The following is a 15973-nucleotide window of genomic DNA, read 5'->3' as shown; positions in this document are numbered from 1 at the left end:
GTCAGGGCAGCCAGCTCGTCGATTTTGTTCGGTAGTGAATTCACGTTTTCCATGATAATACGTAGAAGGTACCGAAGGATTGAATCTCCACTTCCTTGCTAACTGCTTGGCTTTCATCTTAGCCCCTGCTCTGCTGCCTTGATACGGCTTCTTTCCTCAATGAATAAACAGGGAATCACAACGATGCAGTACTTCGCTCTCATGGCACATAAAAAATCCATAGGATAGAATATACTACTTAAGAGATGATAATAGTAGGAGAACTAACAGAGGTGCTTGAAAAAAAAAGTATCTATCTATGTTACACATATCGATATCGTTTGATATCGGTGTTTGTCAAACTTAAATGTATCACATCTTCAAACTAATTTAAAGATTAGTCAATGACGACACAACTGAACACAAAATGCAGTTTGTAAATGAAACTTTTTATTATTAATGGGAAAAGAAAAATCTAAACCTACACGCATTAGTGCAATGGAAGTTGAAATGTTAGTTCCGTATCCATATTGGCTGTCTGCGAGTAATTTATTCTTATTTATATCTTTTATATCTTATTTTTAAATTTGTCCAACCTGTTGTTGAACAGCTAGTTAGTTTGTTAGTCTTCTCCCCATGCGTGGGTTTTCTCCGGGTACTCCGGTTTCCTCCCACATTCCAAAAACATGCATGTTAGGTTAATTGGTGACTATAAATTGTCCATAGGTATGAATGTGAGTGTGAATGATTGTTTGTTTATATGTGCCCTGCGATTGGCTGGCGACCAGTCCAGAGTGTATTCTGCCCGAAGTCAACTGGGATAGGCTCCAGCATGCCCCCGTACCCTAATGAGGAGAAGCAGCATAGAAAATGGATGTATGGATAGTAGTTGACTATAATGGCTCCCTATTGGTACATTACTGCTAAAGCATGTGACATTTCCACAAATGTTGCAATAAAGTACCTAATTTGTTGCCACGTCAAACTCCAATCATCATCTGGCAATATGGTACACTTCTATTTTACACTGCCACTGTCACATCTGGAGAGAGGCACAAGGATCCTCAGGGAGAATTTGTTCCTTTTTCTAACTGCTCAGAAATTCGGTTGCAGGAAAGAGCATTTTCTTCTATCCTATCAGCATGGCGATCAGCTTTGATACAGCATGACTGAAATGCATAATCTGCCTTCATTTGGGTCAGGATTATAAGCATGGAGCAGATTGTGTTCATGCTTAAAATCAACATGCTCCAGGCTCAGTACAGTGCAGAGAGTCTGGGAATGTTTCTTTTCTGGAACCTAGAATACTTCTAGTTATCAAGCATATTGTTATAAATTATGCTGTACATACGTCATATAAATTAATTTGTGTTTTTCCTAAAAATAATGGAAATAAAACTAATTTGTTATTAATTAATCTTATTACAGACATGAATCTAAAGATAGTTTTACTCATGTTTTAAACACATTTGAACACATTTCACATTTTAACATTATCAATAACTGTCATATTAGGGTAAAAAGAACCTAACCACTGCTTATACATAGAAATAATAACAGAAAAAATAATAATATAAGAATTACCATGAGCCTTCATGGACTTTTATTTAATGTACAGACAAACTTTTCAGTAGCTTTCTACCATTGCTAAATATCATAAATATCAAGTGTAAAATCAAGTTAACTACAGCTTATAGCTATGTGTAAACACAAGAAAATGTGTATTCATCCTTAACTTTGATGAATTTACGAGTTATAGATATATATATATAAAACGGGCTATACTGTAGCGTTCCTTTTTTGTTACTGTCAACTTACAGTAGCCATATTGTACTGAGCAGTCAGGGCAGAGCCCTGCAAACAGTTTTCCTACTTTGCGATTGCAGTTTTCCCTTTTTGCCATTGTTGTTGCCCCTTTGTGAGGTTGTATTTAGTAAAATTACCAGCAAAACTTATTTTTTGTTTAGCTACTTAACTGAGGTCTTGCAAAGTATAGTTGATAGAGTTTTACAATAGAGTTTTTTCTGTGTGTTGACTAGGGAATAGCACTGTTGAGGCAGAGAAGCTCGTTGAAACGCTCAAATGTTTACATGAGTGAGCATCGGACAAGGTGCAACGTCGACATAGCAAAGAAAGCAGGGAAATTGTGTTGGTTACTGATGCTAATGCTCCTCCACAATGAAGAACATCTTTTTCCAGCTATTTAAAGAAAAACACCCCAAAATATGCTATCATTGTAACTAAATGTAACTGCTCTTGTAGTTGGAAAGGCACACAGGAAATGAATTGCTGTAATTGCTGAGACATTGGACAGAGGTCGACTTAAATAAACTCTGCTTCTTCCTAATTCTTCTAAATCGTGTACTGTGATCATGTGATGTTCCTTAATGCAACTTGTTAAGCACATTGAAGGAAACAAAACCATGACCATGACGATCCAGTGTAGTTGCATTTACAAGTGTACTGTATGAAAGACATCTAGTAGAACAGAAAATGTGTGCTTTGGCATAAAAGGTTAATAGCAGAATGACCTTAGTAGCCTTGCTTTCTTAACTTTTGATTCATCTTGATGAATTAAAATTTAAAAACATTTCATTACAAGAATAATCCCCCAATTTAAACATAGCTTGTACCAACTTGTCATTGGGCCTTAACTACAGTGTGTTTGTTTTAAAATAGATTGGATTCATTTGGTCTGTTGGTGCAAATCTGCTAAAGCTCCCCCATTGTAAGGGATGAAGAAGCCAAATAATGACAAAATAATCTATCATCATAACTCAACAACATTTAACTGTTCTTGTAGCTTGACAAGCAGACTTTAACATAAATGGAAAAGTATGGGCGCTGCAGGGCCACATGGAGATAAACAGTGTTTTACTGGGACACTCTTCTGAAGAGCTGATCACTTACCTTGATCCAAATCATACTCCTCCATAGTGCTGACAAAATGAGGTCTGGAGTAGAAGTTGTGCGGCCCCGGCTGCTGGAGCCCCCCCAGGCTAAAGAGGCTTCGCTCATTTGTAGCACAGCAAGAAAAAGCCCTCCGGCTTGGGATGCAGGGGTAGCGTGTCCAGCTCTTCATCTCCAGGTCGAACGCCTCCAGTGCCGTCACCGGCATCTTTCCCTGACGACCGCCTGGGAATAAGGAAGGGAAAAATATTCAGCTTTCGTCAAGACTGGAACGTATTATATGAATAATTGAAAAGCCTTGTAAACAATCATCCCAGTAGGATTGACACTCAACATGCTACTGCACCGACCGCTGGCACTATTGTCAATCATGGAGTCTGATGGTGTGTTTCAATAATGTTATGTTGCAAGGACTTCACAACAGGAGGAGCATTTAATTAGGTCTGCTTCCTAAATGGGCTGGCCTTGCAATTGTCAGTAAACATGAAGAGTCCAAGGTCAGATTTGTGTATAGAACCATTTCCAAACCATTTGCCAAACATGTCCTGCAAGAAGTTCTAAAATGTCTTGATAATAGGTGTGTCACAAGATCTCGCGAGATTAAAACGTGACAACATTTCTTGTTCAGAAAAAAAAACTTTCTCGTGGGTACTACGCCTGGGACGATAATAAATGAATTAGTCACACAATAAATGAAACTGAACTCAATAAATTTGCCGGCCTCAATTTATTGCCGTGCATGCTTGTCTCCTGCCTCCAAACAGGCAGGAAGAGCATTCATTGCATTGGTTTCAGCACTTTGGCACGTTTGTTTCATAGAACAACAGCATGAACGAAATGAGCTCTTTTGTCAGTTATTCAGTCCCTTTGTCTCAGTGGATGGAGACGGGGCTGGTAGCATACACACAGAGTGCAGAAGAGTGTAGTCTTGTGAGGAGCAATGCAAGGTAACATAGTTAAAATAAAATTAGTAGATTGCAATACATTTCAAATATTTGTAATAGTTTTTCATTGTACTTTTCTTAAAAGTAATGTTAAAATCAGTCTCATCTACTTCTCGTAGACCCAATCTCATTTATTGTCTCATCTCGTAAGTGTCTCGTGACACCCCTGCTTGATAATAATTTTTAAACTTTATGTTAATAAACAACTTAAGATAGTAGTAAGTAAACTGGTCTAAAATAGTAAGAAAAACAACAAGATTAAGACTATTAAGATTAAAAGTATTGCTGGAATTCACAATGATGGGAACATTTTAGGCCTTTACATTTAGGCCTGAGTGATTTGCTGCTTAGTTGGGCTGCCATAACAATTCAGTGAGCTGGGTAAAATTCACATAGGACTGTTTTCAAAGAAAAACAAAATATTACAAAAACAAAAAGCCTGAGAATTTCTCAAAATGTTGTAAATAATATTTTTCTCTTGGATTTAATGATTATATTACTATTATTATATTATTATTATATTAATATATTTCATTTTTTCCTGCATGTAATAAACATAATAACTATTTAACCATCAACTGTAAAGTGTCCTTGGGTGCTATGAAAGGTTCTAATTAACACAATTAATAATGACAAATTTCAAGAAAGGGGAAATTAGTGATCTAATCTATGATCAGTCAACTCAAATGTCCATCCATAATGGAGATGAAAACCTGCATGTTTTATTGCACACGGCAGGAGTATATCTTTCACTTGTCTTGGCATTTTTAAATTTCTTTACTTTTATTAATCTTAATCTAAAGCCTGCTTGGCATTTACAGTGAAGTAACACCACCACTGGGAACCATCACTCATTTGGCTTGAACACAAAAGCTCAACTCAAGTTGTTTTTGCACTCAAATAATATGAGCAGAGTTGGACGATTTAGAGAAGGACATATGAATGTCCAAATGGTGATACAAAGAAAACTTGTGCAAATGCAAGACAGGGCGATGTAGAAGAGGGTCAGCTAGGAGTGGGAAGGAAGCCAGCGAGATCGATTGCAAGAGTGAAACAAAGCTGAAGGGAAGTTGTGACAGACTAAAAGCTGCAGATTATGGAAACACTGCATTAAAACCGCAGTTATATGTTACTCAGATAAAACAGAGCATTAATATTGTAAACTTTCAAATTGTTGGATAGGAGGATCGAACAGCACTTAATCTCCCAGTGTCACATCCCCTTGTTTTTTTCTCCTGCCTTCTCCTTGTCTCCTTTCAGATCCAGCTGCTGGCTGGAGATTCAAGATTCAAGAATTTTGAGGCGGAGCTACTGGACGCACCTGTGACTGATTGCGTTCTGATCTACCTAATTTTTGGATGTGCTTTCAGTAGCCACCGTCTTCAGCCAAACCTTTTATATTTTTATGTTCTGTGATGCACCCATGTGGACTCAATAAACTGTGAACTCACCTCACCTGTCTCTTGCTTCCGCGTCTGGGATCCAGAACTACTCCACAACGTGAAAGAATAATCCGGCCAAGATGATGGAACCCGCAGATACGGACCCAAACAAAAAGGGCTCTGGAGCAAGTGTTTCAATATAACCTACTTGGCTGAGAGGCAGCCCAATCCCTCCTGAGGCTGCGCCAAAGTAGACGCAACGTATCAGATTATGCCATCGAGTTCCATGCACTCGGCTCAGAGTGACTGGAATCCCTCTGCCCTCATAGACACCTTCTTTTTGGGACTCACAGAGTGTATCAAGGACCATATGACTCCGTTGGATACTCTGGGGAACCTTGACGACTTGATTGCCCTGGCGGTGCGCATTGACAAGTGCCTTAGCGACTGTGAGCAGGACCGGCTTCGTGGACACGCCGCACCAAACTACACCCAGAGTGGTCCCGACGATCACCCCTCACCAGCCGGCCCTCTACTTTTATAGAGACTCCGTTGGCCCCGGCGTTGGATTAGCCCATGCAGCTTGGAGGCAATCATCTTACGCATGCCAAGAGAACGCATTGCATACAGCCCCACCTGTTCAAGTGGACCACACCATCTCCCGCTGTCCCGTCCACCCTGACAGCCAAAGCTCCCAAGCCACCCCCTCGTGTCGTCCAGGATCACCTGTGGACGACGGATCCTGCAGCCAGCTGCCTACAGCTTCCAGGTACACTCGGACTCTGGCTCGGATGACTTCTTTATTGATGAAGCATTTGTAAGGAGCTCTTCTATTCCTGTTATGCCATTATCAACTGCTAAAGTAGTCCATTCTCTGGATGGACGTCACCTGGCCAACATCACTCACAAGAGCCATTTTGTTTCGCTCCGTTTATCCGGTAATCATCATGACATTTTTTGTCATCCCCTCGCTACCGTGGTGTTAGGGCTTACGTGGCAAATCAAGCATAATCTCCAAAATGACTGGGCTAAACCATATATCATCAGTTGCAGAGTTTTTTTCCGCATGCACTGTCTAAGAGTGCACCGCTGCTGCTCACGCTATTGTCACAGAAAGGCTTTGGGTGCATCACCCCGCTTGTCCTCCTGCTACCATCCTCAGAACAATGGTCAGATGATTTGGCAGTACCTTCCATGTTCGCACACCTGCACCGCGCCTGCCTGGCATGGCGCAACACCAGGGTGGCTCTGGCTTGCTTCGCCTCCCGGACTCCTCTCTCAGAGTAAATCCGGCGTTCCAAGTCTCCCTCCTCAAGCCTGTCAGCTCCAGCGACCTAAAACCTCCAGAGGTGCCTCCTCCTCCTCCCAGGCTAATCTACGGCCATCCTGGATTTTGGATGTGAGAAGGGGCAGGGATTTCCAATAGTTGGTAGACTGGGAGGGGTACGGCCCAGAGGAGCGTTCTTGGGTTTCTCGTGCCTTCATTCTGGACCCCACACTGATCTTTACAGTCGTTTTCCAGAAAAGCCAGGTAGGCCTACAGGTGGCGCCCGTTTTTATGGGGAGGGATACTGTCATGTTCCCTTGTTTTTTGCCCCTGCCTTCTCCTTGTTTTCTTTCTGTTCTAGATCTCCCCGTCTTGGCGGACGAGGTGGACCTATGGGACGCACCTGAGATCTACTTAAGCGGGCCTTACATCCCGACGTACGTGCTTCTACATGCTGGCTACTTGCAAAAATGGGAAAAATCGCAAGCGACACGCACGTGGCCCACAGAGATTTTCAAACCCGCAGGCAGCATGCAAAGCTTGCAGAATTGGGATGCAAATTATTTTATGCGCGCACGTAGGACAACCTTGCACGTGGGAGTCACGAATCACTTGCTCGTACGACACACTCCCAACCCATCTGATACCCTACTTCCTCTACGTGCTGGCCACGGCCAGCAAATTTCCCAAAAATTGCGGCGCCCATGCATGTGTTAACACATACGTCAGGATGTAAGGCCCGCTTTAGGCTAACTCCTGGCAGCTGGGAGATGCCGGATTATTCCTTCTTGCACCATGCTACACTAGTGCTGCGTCTCATTTTTGTATGTGCATTCAGTAGCCACCGCCTTCCAAAACTTTTGTATTTTTATGTTCCATGGTGCACCCTTCTCTGCACCATTGCCTTTTGTTGCTTGTGGACTCAATAAATTGTGAACTCACCTCACCTGCCTCTTGCCTCTGCGTTTGGGATCCAGAAGTACTCCACAATGTGGCATCCCAGAATACCTTAGGACAAGGTACAACTACAAATTCTGCCTTTACAAAAATGCTAATGCTCACAGAGGTGTTGACAATCAGTTTCAGAAGATGAGTGACGTCCAAACTGGCTGTTTTTTTACATTTCATTATTAACAGTGGTTAACTTCTTTTTACGCTTGTATGACAAGTATGTTAAAATAATGACAATAAGCCTTGTCAATTGTCTTCCAGGTTGTTATATAGTTTTTGGTTTTCATATGAACAGTATTTAACTTATTTTTACACTTGCATGGCAATTAAAGTCAGAAAACAATGTTGTGCCTTTGTCTATTTTCTGAAAAATGGCTTAAAAATTTTAATTGGCTATTGTATTGTTTTTACATTGTGGTTAACTTATTTTTACAATGGCATGACAATTAAGTATGATTTAAAAAATGACAGGAAGTTTTTGTCAATTTTTTTAGGTTTTCATATTAACAATATTTCATTCACGGGGGTCCAAAGTGTGGTCCGACGGCCATTTGTAGCCCATTTTTAATGGCCTGCAGCACACTGTAAAAAATAAAAATAATGGTCTTTCACTTGTATAGCACTTTTCCACCTCCAAGGCACTCAAAGCGCTTTGACACAGCTAGCACATTATGCTTTGTCTTTGTCAATTTACATAAAATTATTTCTTAGCCATTTTACAAAATGTAAAAATGTTAATGTTTGTGTCTGTGAGTGTCATTTTGAAGAAAAATGTAGGTTAATTCTCACTAATATGTAATGATATGTAATCAGAATGAATTTCTCTGTAATTCAAATTCAATTTAACATCCCTTGGGGTGGAGTCAATTCAAATTCAAATTCGTCCATTGAACTGAATTCTGAGATTCTGAATTTTGCACAGGCCTGGTGTGTAGTGTGACACCCAATTTAGTATGTCTCTCTATACTCATCTGCAATATTTCTGACACAGCTTTTCAACTAACATCAGTTAGTGCATGGGTGTTACTGCTCTCCATCTAGCAGGCGCTGCTCAGTTGTTGGTGTGCCATGGCAGCAGACAACTCAAAGCATGAGTGCTGACGCTAGCATACCTCCATGCATTTGCTGCACTCAACTATACAAGACCAAACTGTTCCATTGTGCTTTCAACTGTGTAGAAAAACTGCTAACACAAGAGACAGCTATACTTTTATACCCAACGTGTTGTGGAGGTTTAAAAACCTGGGGCCGCATTCACAAAGCTTCTCAGAGTCCAGTCAGAGACCTCCTAACTTAATCTAAAAATTCCAAGCAAGGAATATTAGCTTAAAAGGAAAACTGCACTTTTTTGGAATTTTGCCCATAATTGAAACATATTTATTTCCCTTTTCTGTTCGTTCGAAGGAGAGAAAATGAGTTAGCATGAGCCAGCTAACATTGCATGTAATGGGAGGCACCTATTATGACAATACAGCCCTAAAAAAACCCCCAAAAAATGCCAACAGTGTTGCATTTACATAACTGACCTGTATATTAATCAAGCTACAGCAATATTGTTATTGTAGCAACTAACACGAAAAACTATATTTATCTGGCGGAGTAACACAACGCCTCACTAGTCTCAGCGTCACTCACAACCCCTCAAGCCACTGCAACGGGACAGATGGAAGAGTGGATACTACTGGCTCTCAATTTCGCAACAAAGACTACCGACCAGTCCAGGGTGTACCCCGCCTGTCACCTGAAGTCAGCTGGGATAGGCTCCAGCATGCCCCCGTGACCCTAAATAGGAGAAGCGGTATAGAAAATGGATGGATGGATGCACTACAAAACAAGATGCTCGTTTGCTGTCAGCATTTTTTACCTGAGGACTGAGCACAATTCTCGTGATGAAAGACAGCCATCCCAATGAGAGCAGATATTGTAAGTGTCGTCGCTGTTTCTATGCTGCTGTTGTTGACGGAAGCAGCGTTATCTCCTATGGGCTATGTGAACTTAATGCACCTAAGAAAGACGTTCCGGAAATGTTTTAAATCATCAAAATACGGCAAGATACTGTAAGCATTACATGTTATCATCAATGTACCTGTTCATGCATGATCATAGCGTGTATATGAAACAATAAAACGCAATTTTTTTTTAAGAGGGCTTTATAGTCGTAATTGGGACCTCCCATGACGTGCAATGTTAGCTGGTTCATGCTAACTCGTTTTCTCTTGTTAAAACGCACAGAAAAGGGATATAAGGATAAGGATAAGGATTGTGGATGATGGGCAAAATTCCAAAAAACATGCGGTTTTCCTTTAATTCAGGAAGACTCTGAGAGCAACTATTAGCAAGGACGGGACATGTTTTGTCTCTGTAAGGAGGTGTGGTTGACCCTGTTGCTAGATACGATGCAGTCTTCTAAAACCGGTTAACGGTTGTTACAACGGGGGAGAAAAAAAACACAAATAGTGTATGCGCCACGCTCCTAGTAATGAATGGATAGTAAAACTAACTGTTCATATAACTAAAGTATTCAGTTTTGATCATACTATTTCAAAAGGTTGTAGCTTGAAAATGGTTTGAGATAAAGGCATCCTGGAAATGAGAAAAATCATCAGTGTGACCCAAAGTTTGTGATGGGAGTCAATTCACTCATCTAATTTGCATATTATGACATCACGAGGATCAGAATTTGTCAGATCTCTGTCTCCACAATACCAGCTCATCAAAATGTCTGATCCACTTGTGATACTCTTCCTCATCTCTCAAGCAAACCCAGCCATCATCATCATCATCATTTACAGTGGGATCTTGAATACACTGCTGCCTCCTCCGCTATTAGCAGTGCATTTTCTGCCACAGATTATATGACGATATTTCCACATTTTTTTACATTCCGCCTACCCCCCTCACCATTAACGTTGTTTTGACCACCCCTGCTACACCCACCACGTCCCCTCCTGCCACCCCGAACACAGTGAAGCAAAGCATTGGCTCCAGTATGCGCTGCTTGTGGACTATCACGACAAGCGGACTTGCTGCCGCCAGGCACACAGGATTTCAAACTCTATAAACGCCTAAATTTTGCGTAGAAACACACCCACAAATGTCAGATTTAAGTTACAGATGTCTGCCATCTCCTGGTGTAAAGTAGTTACTACATGAGGCACCATATTTGCAGCTATGGCTTGTTAAATTCAGTAATGTTGCTTATATAGATATGCTTTATTGATCTCCAAGGGAAATCACATTTCCAGCAGCTCTGCAAAAATGTTATAATGAACTTGAAATAAAATGAAAAAAAATAAAACAACCAATGCACGACATGAGTGACAAGAAAACTAAAATAGGATAATAAATAAACAAATAAATATGGAACAGATCACGTCAAATTTGTAGTGCGTTGAAAAGCCGCATGGCATGGGGGAGGAATGATCTCCTCAGTCTTTCAGCGGAGCAGGACAGTGATAGTAATCTGCCACTGAAACTGCTCTTCTGTTGGGAGATGATGCTGTGCATTGGATGATGCTGGTTGTCCATGATGGAAAGGAGCCTCCTCAGTGTCCTTTGCTCTGCCGCAGCTCAGTGCCCATGACTGCCTTCCTCACCAGTTTATCCAGGCATGTGGCGACCTTCTTCTTGCGGCTGCTCTCCCAGCAAACCACTGCATACAGGAGGGCACTAGCTACCACAGTCTGGTAGAAGATCTGGTAACAAGATCTGGTGGTATCATCTGTCATTAAGGCAGTGGTGTACAAAACCACAAACGGTACTGGGCACGTTGTTTAGCTTCCTCGGTTTTTCCTGAGACGAGCTGCGGTAGCGCGGCCTGCTAGCCGAATTAGCTCCAGACCAACAACTAGCTTCCTGCTTTCTGCTCCAACATCGATGTCTCCCGGCTGGGATAGCCACAACTGGGCCCTTGGCCTTCACCATAAGGCCCCACCGACTGCCAATGGGCTCATTGCAACACATTGTTATACTGCCTTATCACTTTCCTACGTATTCACAATTGGCAAAGACTACATTTGGAAAACAGGAGGTGAACAAATGAATTGCAACTGATATGAAACGGATGAGGGGTAGGATTAAATAAGCTTTGCTTCTTCCTACTCCTTTTTCGAACTGTACTGTGTGATGTACTCAGGTGTAACTTGTATGCATGTTCAAAATGAATTAAACCATTACCATTACCAGGTTCTGGGTGTGTCCTGTTTCGCCTGAAGTCCACCCCCATTTCCCTGGTCTTGGTGGTGTTAAGGTGCAGGTGGTTTGCGTCGCACCAGTTGACGAAATCCTGGATCAGTTTTCTGTACTCATTCTCCTGTCCATTCCTGATACATCCCACGATGGCTCTGTCGTCTGCGTGCTTCTGTACATGGCAGGCCTCAGAGTTGTACTGAAAGTCAGACGTGTACAGGGTAAACAGAACAGGGGAGAGCACAGTTCCCTGCGGTGCTCCCGTGCTGCTGGTCACAGTGTCAGACCTGCAGTTCCCCAGTCGCACGTCTACCAGTCGGGTATTCTGTGATCCATGCCACCCAGTATGATCCTACTCCCATCCGTGTCAGTTTGTCCCTGAGGAGCTGAGGCTGGATGGTGTTAAAGGCGCTTGGGAAATCCAAAAATGCAATCCTCACAGTACCACTGCCTCTGTCCAGGTGAGCGAGAGATCGGTGAAAATGATGGTGTCCACACTGTGCCCCATTACTAAATAGTTGCATCCAGACGGGGACAGATCACTGATTGAAAATGATGTAATACACAAGACACACGTACGTGTGGCGCTGTGAACAGACACGCAGGCAGAACCACGTAATATACCAAACTATAGAAGAAGAAAGAATGCATGCGCATAAGTCCGTCATCTTCCGCATCAAGGTTCATCTAAACCAGGGGTCACCAATGTTTATTCTTGCGAGAGCTACTTTTAACCAACAACCCAAACAGATCAAATATGCTTGTTTTACCAAAACATTCACAAAATGCTGGTATCCACAACTCACATATTATATTTCAGAATACTTTTCTTTCTCGTGTTCTCACATTATTAACTGAAAACCTGAATGAAAAGCAGGCCTACGGGCACCTAATGTGGTCGTGGGGAGCTACCTGGTGCCCGCGGGCACCACGTTGGTGACCCCTAATCTAAACTCATGTGAAGTGGTGATTGCTTCTATCATATTAGTCATTATGAAGAATAAGACAAAAAGATATCAGCCGAATGTCGACAGGGGTGTATCATGCCAGTTGAAATATTCAACTATTATGTTGGCTTGTCGTCAAAGCTCACTTCTGGTCATGTGGCGGCGGGGTGGTGGCGGTGGGTCGGTGACGTCATTGTTTTCATGTCAGCTGTCTACACGAAAACGACAAGATGTCATTTTCAAAAACACTGTTTCAGGGCACCCAGAACGCTGTTTCTGTGTGGATAGCCTCGATATGTGCCCTGCGACTGACTGGCAACCAGTCTAGGGTGTACCCCGCCTCTCGCTCAAAGTCAGCTGGAGGGCTCCAGCATAAAGATAAGCTGCAAAGAAAATGGATGTACCAATGTTTATATTTGATGAGAATGTGAGCTGTGTCTATTGAAGTTTGCACTTGCTGCACGGCTGTGAGACCATGGTGATGTGTATTTTGTTTTAATACCCAGTTTTTTCACCTTGATTTTGTGTGCTACTTGTGGATATAGAATAAAATGTTTATGTCATTTCTTTTTTGTTTGTTTCTAGGTTTCTTCTTTGTCTATTTGGGAAGAGGCACCTAGCGACTAATTGAGGCACGGCGTCAATTAGAGCTGCAAACACTGCTAAGAGTCAGAACCACTAGGATATGCATACTGCATGTAGGGGAAAACATCCTACCCATTATGTAGATTTTGTTTCCTTTTACGAAGGGTGTGGCTCCATAGCGTGGTGTAGGCATGGAGGTCAGCGGTTGCCATTGGTCCTTTTCTGCCTCATAAACTCTCACAATGGCCTGTGGCGTGATGTCTGCTCCCATACCTCCCAGTGCGTACACCTTGCCATCTGCAGAGACAACACACAAACATAATGAAGGTTGTGTAATGGTAATGGTTGATTATTTCAATCATGCTTCACAGAATTACTTTGAAACACATCGCATTTACTCTTGCACAATTCAACATGTCCAAAGAGGAGTACGGAGAAGCAGAGCTTTTTAAATCCTACCCCTTTTTCCATGTCTAAGCAATTACTGAGGTTCACATGTTAGCATTTTCTAATAGGGAAAGAAAGGATAAAGAATGTGTAATAGTACAGTTGAAACAATGAATGGCACGTTAAAGCCACTTGAAAAAATTTGAAAAAATAAACAACACACATTATCTCACAAAATGAAAACAACAACCAACATTCTTAGTGTTGTTTGCGTGTCTGTCTGTTTTGTTGTTTTTTCAGAGAGGTGACAGCTGGGAGTGCATCCCAGGTGGGTCCGATCAGGCCAAACAAGCAGGACGAGCATAACGAGGCATGCAGCAAGCCACACAGCCCCTCTTTCTATGCTCACCTCTCCGTGTAATTCCACAATTCAGATGATTGAGGCGTTTGGCGTGTGTGCCAGCCTTTTTTGCTCATTATTTAACGTGTTTCGTGCCTAGTGGGGCGTGTGTTTAGTTCACTACAACTGGTGGTACATTTTTGTTGTTGTTAATTTGGCTATTAAACACTTAGATCTATCAGCCTTATTTTCCCTGCTCGATTTCTTCTTTTCACACTTTGTTGGTCCCAAGGTACCCAAGATACCATTGTGATGTAACATAGACTTTCGGAGCCTTACCTGGTAGCCTCTGCATTTGAGTAAATACATGCTCCCACATACTAGATATATGGATGGATAGATAAGATGTCATAATAAACTTAATCACTTAAAAATAAAAAAAAACATACAAGGTTAGATAGGAGAGATAAGAAAAATGAAAACATAAAATAAGAATAAATAAATAAATAAATACAGATTATTCTGTAATTCAAGGAATAATAATTTCAATCAACATGGTATGTACCTTTCAGACATAAAGTATCTGTCTACTTTTTTTAAATAAAGTCAAAGCATCCACATTACCGATATTCAAAATTTTCCAATTAACGCTTCTATATTCAATGAACCCCTGAGTCTCTTATAATCACTGGGTGGTCTATAAAAGCAAATAACCGTCTCTATTTAGCACCATGGGCATTAACTGCTGTGGCTGTTGGCAACCTCCCAACCTCCACAAGGTGACAATGGCTGCATATGAGCGGTCAGCATCCAGTAGCGTTATCTATCTCCAGCACTACTCAGCTGTTGGTGTGACACTCATGCGTGTTACATTTGCAGTACTGGTTTATAAATGTTGGCTGACCAGTTTGGTTCTGGTTCTGTTACTGGTGTGTTGTGTAATATAGTTTTATCCATCCATCCTCACATTTTTTATACTGCTTAACATTGTTAGGGTAGGGTCACCCAAGCCTATCCCAACTGACTTTGGGCAAGAGGTGAAGTAAACCCTGGACTGGTCTCTAGCCAGTCGCAGAGTACATATAAACAAACAACCATTCAAGCTCACATTCACATCTATGGACAATTAACAGTGTCCAATTAGCCTAGCATGCATATTTTTAGAATGTGAAGCCGGCTTACCCAGAGAAAATCCATGCACGCACAGGGAGAACAAGCAAACGCCACACAGAGATGCCCAAACTGAACCGGTGATCTCTCGACTTTACGACCAACATGCTAACAAGTAGGTCACAGGGCGGCCCCTATATAGTTTTATTTATTTATTTATTTGATTATTTCTCATCTTTTTCATATAGGGGGCTGTGAAAGATGCCATTTCAAGTCCCAGTAGTTGTGTTTTGACAGTAAAACTTTTAAACATGCCCCAGCACTGCAGTGTCAGTGCCTGTTTGAACTTAAAATATAGGGAGTAAGCTAAAATGCTGCATAAGCAAAACTGGTAAGCCCGTTGAAGAAGTGCCGGGGCAGAAAATCGAAGGAGAGAAAAAAAAGAAGGAAGGAGGGAGCTTGCCATGTTCCGGATTAGCGGCCCATTAGCGCTGGGAGAGAGTTGTGACTGTCCAAATGTGACAAACTGAGTCACAAAGGGAGAGTGAGAAGTCACGCAGGCAGACGACACAGCCAGAGAGCTGTTGCTCAAACTGTGAAGAATATTCAGCACTAATAAATCTGTCACTCAACATGAGTGTGAGCATTTGCATTTACTACAGACAACATCCCAGTCAAGCTTGTTGTACACAAAATCTGTATCTCACTATTAGGACGTCTTCCATGCTGAGAAGGAAATGAGGGTGCCAAGTTGGGGGGGGTTTCCCTGAAAACCTTTTAGAGAGTTTTAGTTGTTCATCTCACCAGGGAGTGGAGCAAACAGTAACAGCAAGAGTACAACATAACTGCATAGGGACACACTTAAGGTGGTAAGATGTAATAAGCCTTCCATAAATAGTAGCTGTTAAACTGTACATCTACTGTATGTTGCTTGACTTGTGTTTGCTTTAGGTAACTACGATAGATTTGTCTTTAAAAATACA

At 41.8% G+C, this 15973-nt stretch overlaps 1 protein-coding gene across 4 annotated transcripts in view; it reads right to left on the bottom strand.

Annotated features, from left to right (window-relative positions):
- The window catches only part of LOC129170207 (kelch domain-containing protein 8B-like), a 177458-nt gene that overhangs the window by 43538 nt on the left and 117947 nt on the right, over nucleotides 1–15973 (bottom strand). For all 4 annotated transcript variants that reach the window (XM_054757555.1, XM_054757636.1, XM_054757794.1 and 1 more), the window contains 2 exons: nucleotides 13286–13450; nucleotides 2890–3114 (listed from right to left, as the gene is read on the bottom strand). In XM_054757555.1, coding sequence (XP_054613530.1) covers nucleotides 2890–3114; nucleotides 13286–13450 — 390 coding nt within the window. The remainder of the gene's footprint in view (nucleotides 1–2889; nucleotides 3115–13285; nucleotides 13451–15973) is intronic.

This window comes from Dunckerocampus dactyliophorus, chromosome 1 (genome assembly GCF_027744805.1).
Source record: "Dunckerocampus dactyliophorus isolate RoL2022-P2 chromosome 1, RoL_Ddac_1.1, whole genome shotgun sequence".
NCBI classification, from domain to species: domain Eukaryota; kingdom Metazoa; phylum Chordata; class Actinopteri; order Syngnathiformes; family Syngnathidae; genus Dunckerocampus; species Dunckerocampus dactyliophorus.
This window is presented reverse-complemented; position numbering and strand designations above follow the sequence as displayed.